Source organism: Dysidea avara, chromosome 7 (genome assembly GCF_963678975.1).
Source record: "Dysidea avara chromosome 7, odDysAvar1.4, whole genome shotgun sequence".
NCBI lineage: Eukaryota > Metazoa > Porifera > Demospongiae > Dictyoceratida > Dysideidae > Dysidea > Dysidea avara.
Window position 1 is genome coordinate 38,291,856 of NC_089278.1, and position 16,518 is coordinate 38,308,373.

General features: G+C 38.9%; 3 protein-coding genes across 4 annotated transcripts in view; 2 read left to right on the plus strand and 1 right to left on the minus strand.

The window, feature by feature from the left end:
• Positions 1-142: 142 nt before the first annotated feature.
• Positions 143-9,670, minus strand: LOC136262269 (uncharacterized protein KIAA0930 homolog). 2 transcript variants are annotated; one of them, XM_066056489.1, is made up of 13 exons: positions 9,535-9,670; positions 5,460-5,605; positions 5,327-5,376; positions 3,720-3,780; positions 3,600-3,671; positions 2,584-2,612; positions 2,462-2,534; positions 2,347-2,415; positions 2,073-2,153; positions 1,736-2,024; positions 1,637-1,688; positions 1,506-1,582; positions 143-1,455 (listed from the first exon to the last, which is right to left on the minus strand). In XM_066056489.1, the coding sequence occupies exons 1-13, from the start codon at positions 9,575-9,577 to the stop codon at positions 1,418-1,420; spliced, it is 1,080 nt and encodes a 359-aa protein (XP_065912561.1). In that variant the 5' UTR covers positions 9,578-9,670; the 3' UTR covers positions 143-1,417. The 2 variants fall into 2 exon arrangements, with proteins under 2 accessions (XP_065912561.1, XP_065912560.1); XM_066056488.1 differs by lacking the exon at positions 9,535-9,670 and adding an exon at positions 9,151-9,421.
• On the plus strand, positions 9,366-12,240 carry LOC136262275 (glutamine amidotransferase-like class 1 domain-containing protein 1). The gene is made up of 8 exons (XM_066056496.1): positions 9,366-9,498; positions 9,560-9,636; positions 9,688-9,793; positions 9,847-9,954; positions 10,410-10,510; positions 10,695-10,788; positions 12,002-12,113; positions 12,167-12,240. Exons 1-8 carry the CDS (start codon positions 9,444-9,446, stop codon positions 12,186-12,188), a joined length of 675 nt encoding a protein of 224 aa, XP_065912568.1. The 5' UTR covers positions 9,366-9,443; the 3' UTR covers positions 12,189-12,240.
• Positions 12,241-12,278: 38 nt separating this feature from the next.
• The window catches only part of LOC136262261 (importin-7-like), a 36,788-nt gene continuing 32,548 nt past the window's right edge, over positions 12,279-16,518 (plus strand). The window contains exons 1-3 of the mRNA XM_066056475.1: positions 12,279-12,433; positions 12,485-12,720; positions 14,281-14,439. Of these exons, the coding sequence (XP_065912547.1) occupies positions 12,350-12,433; positions 12,485-12,720; positions 14,281-14,439 (479 nt within the window). The 5' untranslated portion in view covers positions 12,279-12,349. The remainder of the gene's footprint in view (positions 12,434-12,484; positions 12,721-14,280; positions 14,440-16,518) is intronic.

A 16,518-nucleotide genomic window follows, 5' to 3' on the forward strand; every position in this document is an offset into this window, starting at 1 on the left:
ACCTGGTGTATGTATCACAACATCTAGACTGGTGTCTGTGACAGCAAAAGCCATCTAGCTGCTCTATTTTCTGTGAGTTTTTTTTATTTGCAGAATAAAACATCACTCTGTGAAGTACATGGCTTCTTGCCTTAAATGAAGGTCATAGTCAAAACTATCTCTTTTCTTGAAAATGTTTGTTTTCAGGTGTGAGGACACAAATACATCACAAAATAACACACACACACACACACACATAATCCAGACAAGTTTTACAGCCATTTACACAGCATAATACAAATTAATCTATGTTTAAAAAAAATCACAATAAAAAGTGGACAATGTCCCCTCCTCCCAGACACAGTTGGGGTGATCTCATTGTATCGTAAATTTGTTCCAACTTTTTGGAGGAGGTAAAATTGTGTCCCTTGGTAAGCTACTAGTTGTTTGTCTATGTGGCGACTGACTTGATCGTTCAGTTAACATTGTTCTTGAATTAATAGAGTTACTGCTATGAAATGATCCTGAACTTTCATCACTACTTTCAGTTAGATGATGACTGCTCCTCCGGGAACAAGTCAAGTAACATATTATAATAGTTGATATCACTACTACGGCAGCTATTACTGAACATACTATTGAGATGATCACGACGACCTTGTTGCTAGTATCATCCTCCGGCTGATGGGTTTCTGCAGGTGGAGTAGTTGTGGAGGTCGTGGTCGGGACTACACGGTCACAAATGTCCCCGAAATATCCTGGATTACACTCGCATCTTAGTTGAGAGTTGTCACAGCTTCCACGTTTACAATAACTACAATTTATATCACATCCGTAGTTGGCATTTTTTATTTCGTATTCTTTACAAATTCTGGCACATTTTGTGTCCGTCGTATTAGTACACTGCTCAGCTACTCGGTATCCAGTGTCACACGTTGAACAGTTTACACAGACATTGTTCTTTTGAGTTTGTCCTTCTTCACACTGCTCCGCTACACCAGGCCAGGTAGCCAACACGAGTAACAGGGCGGTCACGTATCCAATATTAATCATCATCTAAGCGAATAAATCTGATAAAACAGCGCGGGTTGCTTCAAATAGTCTTTCACTCCCTTGTCGTATTAATCACTCCAACTCGTAACAAACTATAACTCAGTTGTAATGTTGTAAAGAAACCTTCAATTACAAGTAACGTCACATTAAATACCAGCTGTGGCAACTGCCAGCCAAACGAGACGGGCGGTGAACTTAAAAGGGTAATTAGGCGAAGCCATAAAATGCAATTTTATCTTCGAATACCATACAAGTACGGATAAGTCTGCGCTAAAATTTATTTAACCACAATGGATTTCCTGCTGTTTAAATATTCACCCACACATACGTACACATGTTCAGTTTATTTGACAGAAATACATAAATACACAGTTACTAGTGAATTTTAAGATAATTTCCCCTTGTCATCTCCATACAGGATGGCTATATGGGACACACAGATACACTAAACATACAATACGATGGTAACACACCATCTAATATAGTCTGCCAGTTCAACATGACATAGGTTAGTGACCCATTTAATACCTGGTCGCCAGGCAACAGTTTCCTGTATAACAATTCATCATCACTAATATATTAATGATACCACAGCATGCCTTACTGTGTGCTATCTGAAGTGTCTTTAGGTACCTGATCTGTGTTCGTGGATGAGTCTATATTGAGCATAGCTAATTACAGTATCAATACAAGCAATGGTTACCAGGTTGTTCTGTTGCTGGTTGTTCAGGCTGGACAATACTTGGTGGACTATCACGACGTGTGTATGATACTACTGAAATTACATTGTCAAGGTTTTTACTAGCTCTGCGATTTGGAGTTGATTCTTTTGGTATCATATGCTTGCTAACCGCCAATTCAGCAAATCCAGTCTTACGAGGACCTCTCAGTCTGATGTACTGGGCTGGCTGCTCTACAACAAACGTTTGTGAACGATTCTTGAATGGGGTAAAACTAGCAATCTTTGAAGCCAGCGAAGTAGTGGTCTGTGCCTACACAACATGATACATGGTAGACACCATTGTGATGCAATACTATACCTTCTCTCTGTTGTAGAATGCTTGATAGACTGCAGAATAGTCAACCATGCCAGAAAACACTAGCTTACAAAGACCAATTGCCTACAAGGAGAGATCATGGCTTCATCATACAGCAATGCAGTAAAGACCTCAGAGAATGGTGAGTATAAGCATGCATGAATGTAACAAGACCACAGCCAGTAGTGTCTAACACAAGACATAAGGTATTGATCAGCTATTAAATGGTAATTACACTGCTAGGCACTCCCAGAAAATGCTGACACAAGCAGCTTGCCTGATTAATCGCTGTCAATTCTACAGCTATTTTCTCACCATCTTGTTTTACTAATACATCCTTGAAACTCTGTGGACAGTATGTCAATACCTTGAATACAACGTGATTATATTACCTGCTCAAAATCATCGATACTAAAGAAGATATCGGGGTATATTGTTTCACTCTCTTTGCTCTTGCGATCCATTCTGTAATGTATGTGCTGTAATAGTGATAGTTACAGGGTGAGCTGCTCACCTTTGCTTGGTAGGGGAAGGGAACACTTTCTGTAGAGGATGAAGATTATATTAACTATTAAGGATTCATAAGATGTGGCCACATTGGTGACCTTTATAATAGCCTGTTATGGCATGCCTAGTTGCAGTGGGGAGTACATAGTTGTGGCTGTGATTGAAACTGCAATGTGTTGATAAATGATAGCTATTGGGCAAGCTGTGTATACATTGACCTCTTTAAACTGGAAACTGTAGTACTGCTTGACACATGTAAGGTTGAATGGAGGGACACTTGTAATAGGAGGGAATGTGTGGCGGCTAAAAATGACTAGAAGAAGGAGTGATCTTTCCTCAAGGCATACAGTAGGTCATTCACTAAACACCTTTTACAACACCACCACATGAAGCTTAGCTACAGGCATATGAGCAATTTTAGGTGCTTTATATGCAGCACATAACAGTTTACATGGTAAAGGGTTTTTGGCACTTCTTACAATTTCATGCGAAATGTATAGTGTGAATGCAACGTATGCATGTGCATTTTTTAAAGCGATATAGCTGGTACCACAATGGTGGTGGATACCCATATTATGCCCCAGACTGTTGCATACATGATAAACAGGGATGGCAGCATAGGTTATTTTACTTCGAGAATAACCAAATACAGCAAACACACATACTATGCATGTCACATGACATTACAAGAAGTTCTGAAAACCCTGTAAACTTATGTCTCCATTAGATGGAGATTATCGTTTGATTTGTGCCTATGCAAGTTTATATCTCCATGATGTAATATACACACATACCTACACTGACATAGAAACTACACTACACTATACCACACACACACACGCACACACACTACTACTACTACTACTACACACACGCACACACACACTCACACTACACACACACACACACACACACACACACACACACACACACACACACACACACACACACACACACACACACACACACACACACTCACACTACATACACACACACACACACACTACACACACAAACACATACCAGTGACTTTTTGTGTATTACGTTGATTGTGTGGTGCACTGTACATGAAGCCACGGTAACCCGATACTCAAACTAAAAGTAACTAATAAATAATAACAACAATGAATGACACGTATTCACCTCGTGAAGGACTACATTTAGGAAGAAACTCTCTGGCCAAGAAAACTTGTCATCATCCACGCTACAACAACAGATAACATTAGAGCCATTAATTATATGTGACTGGATTTGTGAAAAGGGGTCTTCTACACACACAAGGCTGAAAACAGGTCTCCTTATGGCTCCGTATTGCTGGTCATGACAATATTTAATGCATGTGACGTTAAGTATTTAAGATGCACAAAAAGACCCTCTTGTCCTATGTAATTCTAAAAATAAATTAATAAAATGTTACGGGTAAAAATCATTTACAAGAAAAACTTCATTTACAACCCCAAGCTATGAATGTATTGTACTAAACAGTAAACACATCATTGAAGGGACAGAGCCATATAATGTGAGATTGTGCACCACAACAATATCATGGCTGCTCCCACTGGTGTCTACTTGTCTCACCAGCACATAGACCTGAAGATATGACCATTCACCAAGTAGTCATTTTGGAGGGATAACAAACTCTTATTCACAGTTGTTTATGACAACTTCGCTGTCAGTAAACATCAACAAGTATGCCATTTCCTACACTAGTAAAGTTACAGCATGTTTTGAAGGTATTGTCATATCCCAGTAAGCCTGGTGAATACCTTTATACTCAAGAGAGTTACTCTATAGATACCTGGTAGTACATACAGTACTGAAACTGGCAAAGGCATACTAACTGGTGAAGGTACATGCCTTTTGTGTATCCCTTTAAACAATTTGATAATAATAATAATAAGGTAACTGACCAAATAAAACAACACAAAACAATAACACAGTGCAAATAATCGTATTATATAGATGGTATAGTGTAGGCTGATTCACTGTAAGTAATTAGACATAGAGATATGCCAAATATGGAATCAGTCAAAAAAAGAATCTTGCAGCTGCCCAAACTTGTGTTCTTGGTCACATCGTTTATCTCATTATAGGTATATCAACCAGACAAGTGATTAGTGAATAGCACCACTTGTGGATAACTTGTGGATAATATGTAGTGGTGTGACTATACATGGTACAAGGACTCACTACACACAAATGGACACACACATGACGCCCACACACTATAAATGACAACTGTATGGATACAAGCAGTTTTCCAAGTTCTTGTAAGTGCTACATGCTAATACTGCCACTAACTAATGTTCTGTTGCTGTCAAATTGTATGTGTGGGCATGTTTAGGCTCCTGTGAGTGTAGACAGGCACCCCTGTTAAGCAATGTGCGCCACCAAGAACTTGGGAAACCACAATACTCCATATACACTATAGTTGATGCTGGTACACCCACACAAACACAACACAACACAAATACAACACACCTATAACACAACACAAACACAAACACACCTATAACACAACACACCTGGTGTATTAACAAGGATTCTAACCACTTATACCAATATGGTCAAGAAATCCTTAACACAAACTATTAGTTAAGTACACTATCTACTCTCCAGATTAAATTATTTCACTAACAGTTGACATTTGCAACTACTATGGGTATGTGTCATAGTTATATTGCCATCAACAAATTAATACAATTAATTAGCTGAAACCAGTTAATGTAATATAATTTAACGAGAATTACCTTGGTAATGTGGGTGAATCTTTCCGAGCTACATCAACCTTAGATTCTCCCTATAGTGGAGATCACATGATTTGAACAATCCCCAAAGGAGGTCACATGATCCTGACTGAGATCACATGAGACATAACCCCACCTTGTCCACACTCTTACGCACAAAGAACAGCAAGTCATCATCAGTAGCAGCTGTAGCTGCACTGTCAGCAGTAGTGGAAGGTTGCTTCAAGTACCACTGCTTGAATGTGCCGATGGTCAACATGGCTGCCTCATCTGCAAATGTCACTATGGAAATGAGACAGAGAAATAAAAGGTATGCCAGTGTAGTGCATGCTGTGTACATAATACATATGACACATATAATGAAGTTAGTGGTACATGCAATAATGTACAGTACCATTCCACAAGGGGTCAACAAGATAAAGCCTTTACATCAGGGAGTTATAACTTTCAAAATAGAAGGTATACACGCAGGCAGGTAATGCTTATAGGAACACAGTGTCTTGTCATTTATATATAGAACAGCATAATATGTAGTTGTGTGGTTAAAATATAAAGTGGTTAGACTTGATTGTATCACAGGTTGTATATGTAAGTGTCTGTAGGAGATAAAATTGTATTTACGGACAGTAAATTATTAGACATTCTAAAATTCTTTGAATGGGTAATAAAATCAAAAATGTGAAGTTGATGAGTGAGAATTAATGAGGCTTAACTTGGGAGGACAGATAATATATTGTAAACAGACATCTCTTTATTAACTTTAGGACAAGCTGGTTTGGAGTATAAATTTTACTGTTACAATATAGAGTTGGTCCTCTGTGAAATTGTACTAGGTTCAAATTTGTCCCTACTAAATGTTTCTGTCCTAAATAAGAACAATTTTGAGATATGCAGTTTAATTGAGAAACTCCTGCTACGTAGTGTAACATTGTCCTGTAGTATTATAATGCCAGTAAATCATTTACAAGCAAAATCCTCAAGATCAATAATTCCACCAGCTACCAATACACAGTATCCAGTCAGTGTGTAGTACACTGAAGGGGATAATGATCATTTCACACTATAACAATTTGATCATAAGAAATCATAAACTTGAAAAGTTAGTCAACACTTAGTGTGATTCAGTGGCTACTACACAACTGTAAACATTTTCAGAACACAAGACCACCTTGATAATCAGAACACTTGTCAGTGGTTGTATTAGTGTACACACATTTAGGCCCCTGAAATCAGGACACCTCACTAATAAGGATATTCACCTCACCAAAATCACTTTAATACCATGCCATGCTCTCATAAGACATTAGACCCACACAACATCTTACGTAGATAACATATAGCCCACTAGTTTTCTCAAATCGAAGGAGATAAGTATTTACGGATGTTGGGAGCTTTGGAAACAAATTGGGTATGATTTAATAAGTCTTACCTGACTGAACTCCAACAACCGAAGTGACTTATATGTCATGAACACAATTAATACATCCCCTGAGGCACATTACAATCACTACATCTGAACGTTAGCACTCCAACACAATATGTTGCTAAGCCTCAGTGTGCCATTAAACAAAGCTCTTAGCCTTCAACAAGTTGTGCTTCTGCTTATTACAGTAGTGGAAAAAATTCTCTAAAATAAACAGCACTACACGTTTAAACACAGAAGGCCATTTACTTTTGAAAATAGACAACCTCAGTGAAAAAGTGTCCGTTATGAACAGTAGACATTCTTGCTGAGAACTATCACCACAGATGACTGTTCTCAACAAGGAAACCTTACTGTTTACCTATTGTCACATTACGACTGACAATGAATGACAAAGATGGTTACAGAGTGTTTCACACATGTCCACAGCTTCCACTTGTACAAAAGGTGGAAATATTTGATTGTTTGTCAAAGAATTCCAATTGCAAATGGACATTTCTGTATAGGGCACTGAATCAAAATTTTAAACTAATTTTTTTTTACTACGATATAGAGGCTATACTTTTTGAGGTAAAATGTATGTAGCCACATCTGGAGACCAATAGTTACATGTAGTGGACACTTCTGCACATGTATAGGGCGCATTGGAATCAAACATTTTTATACAATATTTTGCTTCTGATCACTGTAATATTGTATTTAAGCGATTCTTTGTGTAATGTACTGTAATTCTATCTATCTACACACTTATTATATTCATGTACAATTCTACATTAGCACTTGTGCTCCAGGGCCCTGCTAATTAAATAACAATTACTATTATTGCTAGTCTCTAACTAACTGCTACGATGAATAATATCCGTGCTCCATATAGGGCTGGCTCCACAATAAAACAATTCAATCGGGGCTATTAGCTCTTGGTGTGGTCTGTTATTTCTTTCAAAAGTGTGTTTTTGAAAAAAATGCAGAAAGGAGATCCGGGCAGCCTCGATCCTGTAGCCATCCGATATACACTCGAACGCTTATGTCAGACAGTTAGGATGTTTTCTGATTGTCAATTCCATAGGAACCAGAGAGTAAGTGACTTATTATCTCAAGTAACCCATGTGAAACCAAATGGACATTAGTTTATTTATTAGGACTTTACAGCATCCAAATGCTGAAAGTCTGTAGGACGCCTGGTCCTACAGCTTGTTCATTAAAGATGTTATATTAGGTATGTTTGAAAAGTTGCAGAAAGGAAAAAAAAGACCAGTTATAATTGTATTGGTCACGACTTTTACTGGCCAATGCTTGCATATACAGCATGTTCTCCTACAATCCCTCAATTAATCATGATGTGTATGTGAATGATGTTAGCAATGATGTTAGCAATGATGTTAGCAATGATGTTAGCAATGATGTTAGCAATGATGTTAGCAGGACAAACGTGCCACACTACCAACAAGTTAAGTGGTGTGTTACTACTCTACACAGATATCTAGATAGTGACATCTAGATAGTGACATCCACACACCCACACACACGCACGCACGCACGCACGCACGCACGCACGCACGCACGCACGCACGCACGCACGCACGCACGCACACACACACACACACACACACACACACAACACACACAATTATTCCTGAACTATCAACACATGTACAACCAACTGATGTGATCAGAATATATTTCTCTGGTACTAGTTTGTTCAATTGGCTATTCACAATGCTCAACAACTTGTACATATATTCTGATTTATGTAACATTGACCCCACAAACTACAACTCCTTAATTATACAGCTGTGACTTGCACCATCTAGACAGGTTTAACAAGAAGGTGTGGCACTAGATTGCATTATTTTTGCATAATGCAAACCAGATTTGTGTAGGACAAAAAAATCAGGAAAATCAATACAGGGCAAACGTTTTTGAAGTGTTTTTGGGCACTGTAATACTATCAGTATATACTTGAAATACAAACCTTGTAGTCATACCAAGAGTAACTCTTGGTCATACTTTATCTATACTCTGGGTTTGCTGAAAAAGAATAACGGAGTGACTTTTCCTATACAGCTGGTTTATGAATACAAAAAATTACCTCTCTTTAATTTTACCATGTCTGAGTTTATTAATGGTTTTAGTCCACAAACTATCCATCTTGTCGTTGCTTGGTTGATAAGTTCTATATTATTTCTTTTGTCCTACAAAAATTACTGGTAATCTGCACGTGTGGTGCATTTTTATGACCACACCTCTTCATTAACACGTCTATACATTAGAGTTGAGCACAGGTGTCATCCCACCAAGAGAATGGGGACTATATACATTATGAATATCATATCTTATTATTCAGTATGCCAACACATTACAAGTACATAATCATGCCTCGTCACACATACACATAGTTTCTTACAATTCATGTTACTCTGTGTCCTCTTGATGGGCGGGAAACATTGTCTACAGATCTTTAACACTTCTTCTAGATCCATATTACAAGTTAGCCACGCCCATGCAACACCCAATATAACTATCTCGCTTAATTACACACAGAGACACAATGTTTCTGATTTAAAGTGACATCGAAAAAACGATAACAGTCAACCGTTTGCTTCACACCGTTTAAACCCACACTCAAAAAGAATTCCCTTTTTATCGAATTCTTATTAGAGCACACTGGATGTGCTTTATATAGAATAGTATAAAGTTATGGCGACTAGTAATAAGCCAACTTGTCTGATTGTGTTGAGCGCACATCATAAAGGTTAGCATAATAGATACAGTCGTTAATAGCGCGTACCGTACACGTGTTGTATTACATGTAGGCGTGTCCCTGCAATCATTCGTTCACGCCTACACAGTGGCTATGACTCCATTCAATGTGTTTCTGGCCACACCACAGGTAAATAGCTTTAAAGATTGCATTATCAATTATATGGCTTCCTGTTTGAAGGGAGGGCACCCCATTTATGTAGGAGGAGATGAGAACAGTCAGCGATGGATAAAGGACTTTAAACAACAAATGGTAGCAGTACCTGAGAAACTGGAAAATGTTGATGGTACATATGTGTGGTGTGTGTTTACATGGTGTTGTTGTTATTGTGTTGCTTAGCAACTCAGTTTGTGGCGTTGATGATACCTAATTGCCCGGGAGCAGTTTTTGACTTGTGGAATAACGATAGTATGACGAATATATTAGAGCATTTTGTGAGTGAGAAAAGTAAGCTAACTTTTATATGTGTGTCTGTCCTTCTGTATAAGTATGTTAATTCTTCAACAACCTACAGTATAATATATAGTGTAGAGTTACTGTGTTGCAGTTATTATTTACAAATGTGTTTCCCAGTCGCTAGTATAATTGCACAATTTGATTAGGCTAGTAATTTTTAGTGAATGTACTTTAATGCACACACCTACTGTATACATGTACAGTTGGCATAGTCACTCTTCCCTGGTATATACTGTACACATAATACATACAGCCTTAGAAGCACAAACACTTTTGCTGTTATAATTGATGTGTAGTGCAAAATGTTCAAGGAGGAGTTATTGGAGCACCTGTTAGCAAAATTTGCACTTTAAAACACTATTCCTTCTAAAATAACTAATTGGAGCCTACTGGTCTGCATGTACTTTATAAGGTTACATTTTATCTACTCCTTTTCTTTTCTACAGAGAGTATATGTGCAGTAGGTTATGGTGTGTGTGCACTATTCAGTGGACTGGCTGGTAACCAGAAGAAAACATGGTGTTTTAAGAACTATAGTATGACTGCAGTGAGTGTTACTGTGTAACTGGAAATATGTTTTGAGGGACAGGAATGCTCTTTTATTTTTACAATTAATAGACGATAAACCGAATTGTATTTTCTTTGGTTTCAATTTTTAGCTTCAATAGTTCCTCAATTCTTTCCAGCCATACATTGTTAACTGGTGTTATTAGTGATGTGATGTGTGCTAGCCGTCAGTAGTGGAGGCTGTACAGAGAGATGACTTCCCTGTATTACCAGTAGTACCTGCCGACTATATTAGGGAAAATCATGGAGTATATAGTGGTACGTAGGTGTGTGTGTGTGTGTGTGTGTGTGTGTGTGTGTGTGTGTGTGTGTGTGTGTGTGTGTGTGTGTGTGTGTGTGTGTGTTGTCTCACACAGTGGGTGCCCCAGAAGGATTTGTCTTAGTACTAGGGCTGAGCGATACTGCCATTTTAGTATCACGATCGATACTGAATACTTCACGATACTGAATACTTCACGATACTGAATACTTCACGATACTTACAAATATGTCAATCATAGCTGGTGCTACATGTGTATTCCTCAGTATTCCTGCAGGAAGTCTTCAAAAGTAGCATCAAACTAGCCACTGTCAACCTTGTTTACAGTAACAGTTAATGTAACACGTGCTTTGAAGTTATGTTATGGTGTTCACACCTCTCTGCAGGGGTAACCAGGTTATGACTTACAAGGATGTTCACACCTCTCTGCAGGGGTAACCAGGTTATGACTTACAAGGATTCTTGGGCCTGGTACAGCATAACACTTTTTAATGACAGTAATGTACAGACATGGTATCACGATAGTTAATAACAAAATATCGCGATATCGATACTTTCAAAATATCGCGATATATCGCTAAAACGGTAGTATCGTTCAGCCCTACTTAGTACCTGACAAGTATCCCAGTGCTGGTTCACTGAGTAGGCATGACCGTCTAACACGGTAGCCAAAGGCATTGTTTTTTTTTCATTCTATAAATACAACAATCAAACATGTACATACATGTACAGTGTATGTACACACACACGAACATACACTAAACACACATGTACATACCATACATAGTTAATTGTTTCAAAGTTATTAAGACAATATTGAATTACTACCTGATGTAGACTGGTGTCCATATTACTGGTCTGGTTCAATTAGCTAGTTGTCATAATGTAACGTCATTTCACTAGGTGTACAAATTGTGTAACTGTTCATAGCCTTTTAAATTGATGAATTTATTGGCTTTTAATGAATTTACTATAATACGAGTGTTGCACGCATGTGTGTTTAGGTAGTGGAAAATTGTACCAAATTTAGTATGTAAACCAGACAGGTAGAGTTGTATACTATTTGTAAGTACTAATGTAGTGCTTGAAATAACAGCCAAGCTGTTAGAATTTCTATTTTCCAAAAGCGGCTGAGACCTTTGTTTGCTCTGACCTGCTCTATAATGGTGTTATTGGTGTATGGTGTGTGTTAAACTGTCCCCCCTCTTACAGCCAGCCAAGATGATAAGGTGCATGTAGTCATCCATGACAATTTGATAACTGGACAAAACGACCAGTCTAATTTAACTGCCATCCAAAACTTAGTACTATTGTGTAGTCAAAGGTAACCACAGATACTGTTGTTGTTTATTGTTTTACCCTTGTGTGTGTTTGCAGACAAAACAAACCAACAAGATGATAAAAACACTCTTTGTGAAATATTGCAAAATTTATTGGATTTTAATATAAAAGCCTGTTATTAAGATAAGCGCGCATTAAAATAATGGTGGGCTCGTAGTCACGTGTCCGGACACGTGTGGAGTGGGACAGGCGCGATAAGTAGCTGAAGGAAGGGGCGAGATGGACCTAACACAGTTGACACAAGCACTCAGTAATACTCTACACCCTGAACTGCGCGCTCAGGCTGAAGCACAGCTCGAACAGGTGAGCATGCGCACACCCCCTAGTTTGGTTACCACAGAGGGTTCCATACAGGTACACAAAGCGGACGACTTCACAAATTATCTTTTACAAGTTATACTGAGCGAGAACACGCCCCTAGCTGTACAGCAAGCCGCCTCAGTCTACCTCAAGAACATGGTGTTCCGCTATTGGAAACAACGTGAGACCGTGGAGGGGGAGGAGCCGTATTATTGTATTCCGGACCAGACCAAGTCCGTGTTGCGTGCCAACCTCGTGGAAGCTATTGTACGTGTGCAGCCTTTAGTGAGGTGAGTGGAGGAGACATCAGCGTATATAGTAGAGCCATCCATGACCTTTGTGTGTGGGGCAGGGGGGACATTACATTGCTGAATATCTGCCCACTTTTACATTGTCTTGTGATAGTTGTATATTGTAATTATCAACCTGAGGGTTATACTGAGCCCTCCAGTTCTCACAATGTGTGTTGTGTACAATATTATTTGCGTAGCAGATTGGTCGCTAGTTGTTACCCATGCCGACCCATTTATAGGAGCAGTTTTGTTTATTTTCCCACAATATCAAATGATAAATACACTGTGTAGTGTTTCTCCTTGATTTTCCATATACCACATATAATTGTAAGGAAGGCACTTACTGAAATAATTCGTCTTCACCTGATCACCGTATTATGTACGTGTGTGGTTATTGTACCAACCAGAAATTTCGTGATGGTAACGGTATTTGTGCTATCATTTGCAGTTTATGAAATAATAAAAATTCTAGCAATTGCTTGTCCAATGAAATGCATCACTCCATCAGGGTTGTACCCACGTTTGTCTATAATGCCAAAATGGCCAGCGTTCATAACTTTGGATCAACACAATTACTATAAAATAATATAATATTATGTGTTTGTACTTTAAAACACTTGAAATGTCTTCACTTCAGGGTCACCACTCAGATATTCCTGGTCAGAATGTGTGCATATACATTTTATAAATTATTGTAACATAGCATAATTTAGTGTTAAGTGGTATTTCCATAACAAAATTGCTGTTATTTTTAGCCAAACTCTTTTTGTAGTCAATTTGCCCCTCCTATGTGTTGGTATTATACCGTCGTACACAAGGAAATTTGACGAACTTGGCAAATCAGTTTAATTCATCAAATGTTTATGAGCACCCTTAAAAGTACAGGTTTTGCCTACAAATTTTTGTCAACATTTTATTCGTCAAATCTGCTGAAGTCTGAATTCGTCAAATTTTCTCTCTTACGTCAAAATTTCTTTGCATATGGTGCTTGGTAAGAGATAATAAATTGGTAGTCAAGAAATGATGTTTGACCAGCCATTACGGGTTATACCAGGTACAGTAGCTAGTGTTGTGTGATCTGATCCATTGTAGCTAGGTCCATTATATTTCTTTGGTAGGACTGGTGTCCTACAGTTGTGTGTGTGTGTGTGTGTTGCAATTGTGTGTTGTGGTGTTTGTTGCTTCCTGGATTTCCTGACAGAAATAGGAGCCAGTAAATAAAATATTGATATTACTATCCAACAATTAATTTATCACTGTTCAGTGTTGTCAGAATTCAGGACTATAATCAACATTGATAGACACTTCTGTGTATGTCATACAAGCCAGAAATTTTTGAGGGCGGACTTTTGCAAAAGCACCATATTTTATTCAAGAAATGACAGAAACAGCCAATGATCATACATGTATTATATATTCACAAAATTGTTATGACTTTCAAACATTTTGTACCTGAAAACAGCAATATGGTATTCCTCAACATTTTCTGTGTTTAAAAGTGCCCATGTTTATATCTTGGTTACACTGTATCCTAATCACTCTGTTGATATTCATCAGGTCCCAGTTGTGTGTGCTACTAGAACATGTTGTCAAGTTGGATTTCCCGGACAAGTGGATGGGAGTGGTGGATGATGTGCTACGTTTCCTGTCTGCCAGCACTCAAGAGGCATGGTTAGGTGGAACATTGAGCTTGTACCAAGTGGCTAAGAAATACAAGTGAGTGATCACTGCTTGTAGTAATGGAGTATAAAGACTTGGGTTGGTATAGCATTTTTTGTTTGTATAACTGTAGTGGTTGTGCGTGTGCGTGTGTGCGTGCGTGCATGGTTGTGAGGCAGCATAGCCAAGTGGCTAGAGAATTGGCCTGGTAATCGAAAGATTCCAGGTTTGATACCTGCCATTACCCAGTTATGCCAATTTGGTGTTGTTTCCTTGAGCAAGAGACGTTTCCTTGAGCAAGAGACTTTACTCACATTGGTCCAATCTATCCACAGCTGTGTATATTGGGGACCTAGCGGCCTAGTGTCATCTGGGGAAGCAGTCCATCCAGCTGTAACATCAATGAGTACCTGGTGTTTTTATAGTTTAGTAGGGAAGCAAACTTGTCTCCCTTAGCAGTGTTGGGGACTTGGGGTCGTTGTGGAATTTTGGGTTCCGTGAGACTTATAATAGACAGTCCTGCTGCTGGTTACTAGCCCTGCCACAGGAGGATTGGCCTGCACAAGGTTCAAGTGCCTTAATGGTGCAGTGCTGGTTCACTGGGCAGCAATTGTTTGTTCATATGGCTGCCGTAGGCTTTGCTTTACATGTGTGTATGTAGCTACAAGTTTTGCTTTCTTTGTGTGGAGGACCATGTGACCCGGATGGGCAGTGTCAAGGACAAGTCTCTGTGTGTAGTTGCTAGGCACGTGTGCATGAAGTATCATCAATGTATTGTTCACATGTTACTAACATGAGGCCACCAAAGAGTATAGCAAGTATGGCCTCTGTTGTATGGCAAGTTATAGTGTTCTTAGTAACAGTAACAGTTTGATCATGTGTGTGTATACTGGTACCAATGATTGGTGCATGGCTTTGACTATCCTGTGTGTAATGAGTGGAATAGTGATTGAATTATCTATCAATTGGTGTACCATGAACTTCAGTTGTTACAAAATCAACAAATCTTAAAAGATGCTTGTATATATGACTGAAATGTGAAGTGGCTATTTTGCTTCAGTTGCAGCTACACTCACTTATAAATGAAAAACAGTATGAGAAATGCCTCTGCAATCTGTTCAGTCACATTATGGAGCACTGAAGCCATACCATGAGTTACCACCAATCAACACCTCTACGTGGTAGTGGAGAAAGAAATGGTGGGACAAAGGTAGGTCCATAATTTACGAATGGCTCAGGGCACGTATTGCCTGCATGCTATTAGGAATTACATGAGGAAGGTGAAGTCAATATATCAACATGTAATGAGCACAATTACGCACTATCACAGCAATTTGAAGAGGTCACGTGAGTACTAACAAATAAAATGATGTCATTCTTCCGGTATCCAGACTATATAAACCAGCACGTGTCTCTTCCAACTCGGCCCTTTGTAGACTATACTCTACTGGAGATGTGCATCAATGATTACCTGTATGTAGAAAAACTGCACATATTATTAGCTATAGAAAGGGGAGGGGGGTGGGAAAATGTTGATATATCGACTTTACCTTCCTCATGTAATTCCTAATAGCATGCAGGCACTATGTGCCCTGAGCCATTCGTAAATTACATTTCGGAAGGCTCCGTCTCAATATCAACATGTAAGTTTGACGCTTGAGCAGATGACAAAACTGCTGTCCCAAAGGATGATTTGTCATCTGAATCCTTGGTTGGACAGAGATAAAACTTTTGGAACGTTCCTGCTGATGACCGATCTGCTGCTTTCAAGATGTCTGCTGTTGTTACTCCAACAGATGCAGCAGTAGAGCTTGATGCCCTCCTGACTGAGTGAGCTTTAAAGATCTCAGTATTAATGCCCGCTTCCGTCAAGCATGTTTTTAGCCATCTGGCTATAGTGCTGCCAGTCACTGGGTCATGCTTTCCAATCCAGGATAAGAACAGCAAGGTTTTCTTGTTCTCTGTTGACCAAGCCCTAAACTCCATTGTTCTGGCTTCGTATGCTTGCAGTATAACCACTGGGCAAATACTTTGATCCTCTGGATATCTAGGGTAAAAGAAATCTGCCAAGGGCTTTGATGCCCTACTTTGTTTAGATAGATGCTGCGCCGTGAAGGTGACGCCTGCCTCTGAGAA

Excerpts from the sequence above, each read along its gene's own strand:
- LOC136262269 (XM_066056488.1), bottom strand. The coding sequence starts at position 9,226 with ATGGATCTAGAAGAAGTGTTAAAGATCTGTAGACAATGTTTCCCGCCC. Across the intron at positions 5,606-9,150 it reads GACACAGAGTAACATGAATT|TGACATTTGCAGATGAGGCA; the intron begins GTAAGAAACTAT and ends TCATTTCCATAG. Across the intron at positions 1,583-1,636 it reads GACACTTCAGATAGCACACA|GAAACTGTTGCCTGGCGACC; the intron begins GTAAGGCATGCT and ends ATTGTTATACAG.
- LOC136262275 (XM_066056496.1), top strand. The coding sequence starts at position 9,444 with ATGGCGACTAGTAATAAGCCAACTTGTCTGATTGTGTTGAGCGCACAT. Across the intron at positions 9,955-10,409 it reads GCATTTTGTGAGTGAGAAAA|AGAGTATATGTGCAGTAGGT; the intron begins GTAAGCTAACTT and ends TCTTTTCTACAG. Across the intron at positions 12,114-12,166 it reads GTACTATTGTGTAGTCAAAG|ACAAAACAAACCAACAAGAT; the intron begins GTAACCACAGAT and ends GTGTGTTTGCAG.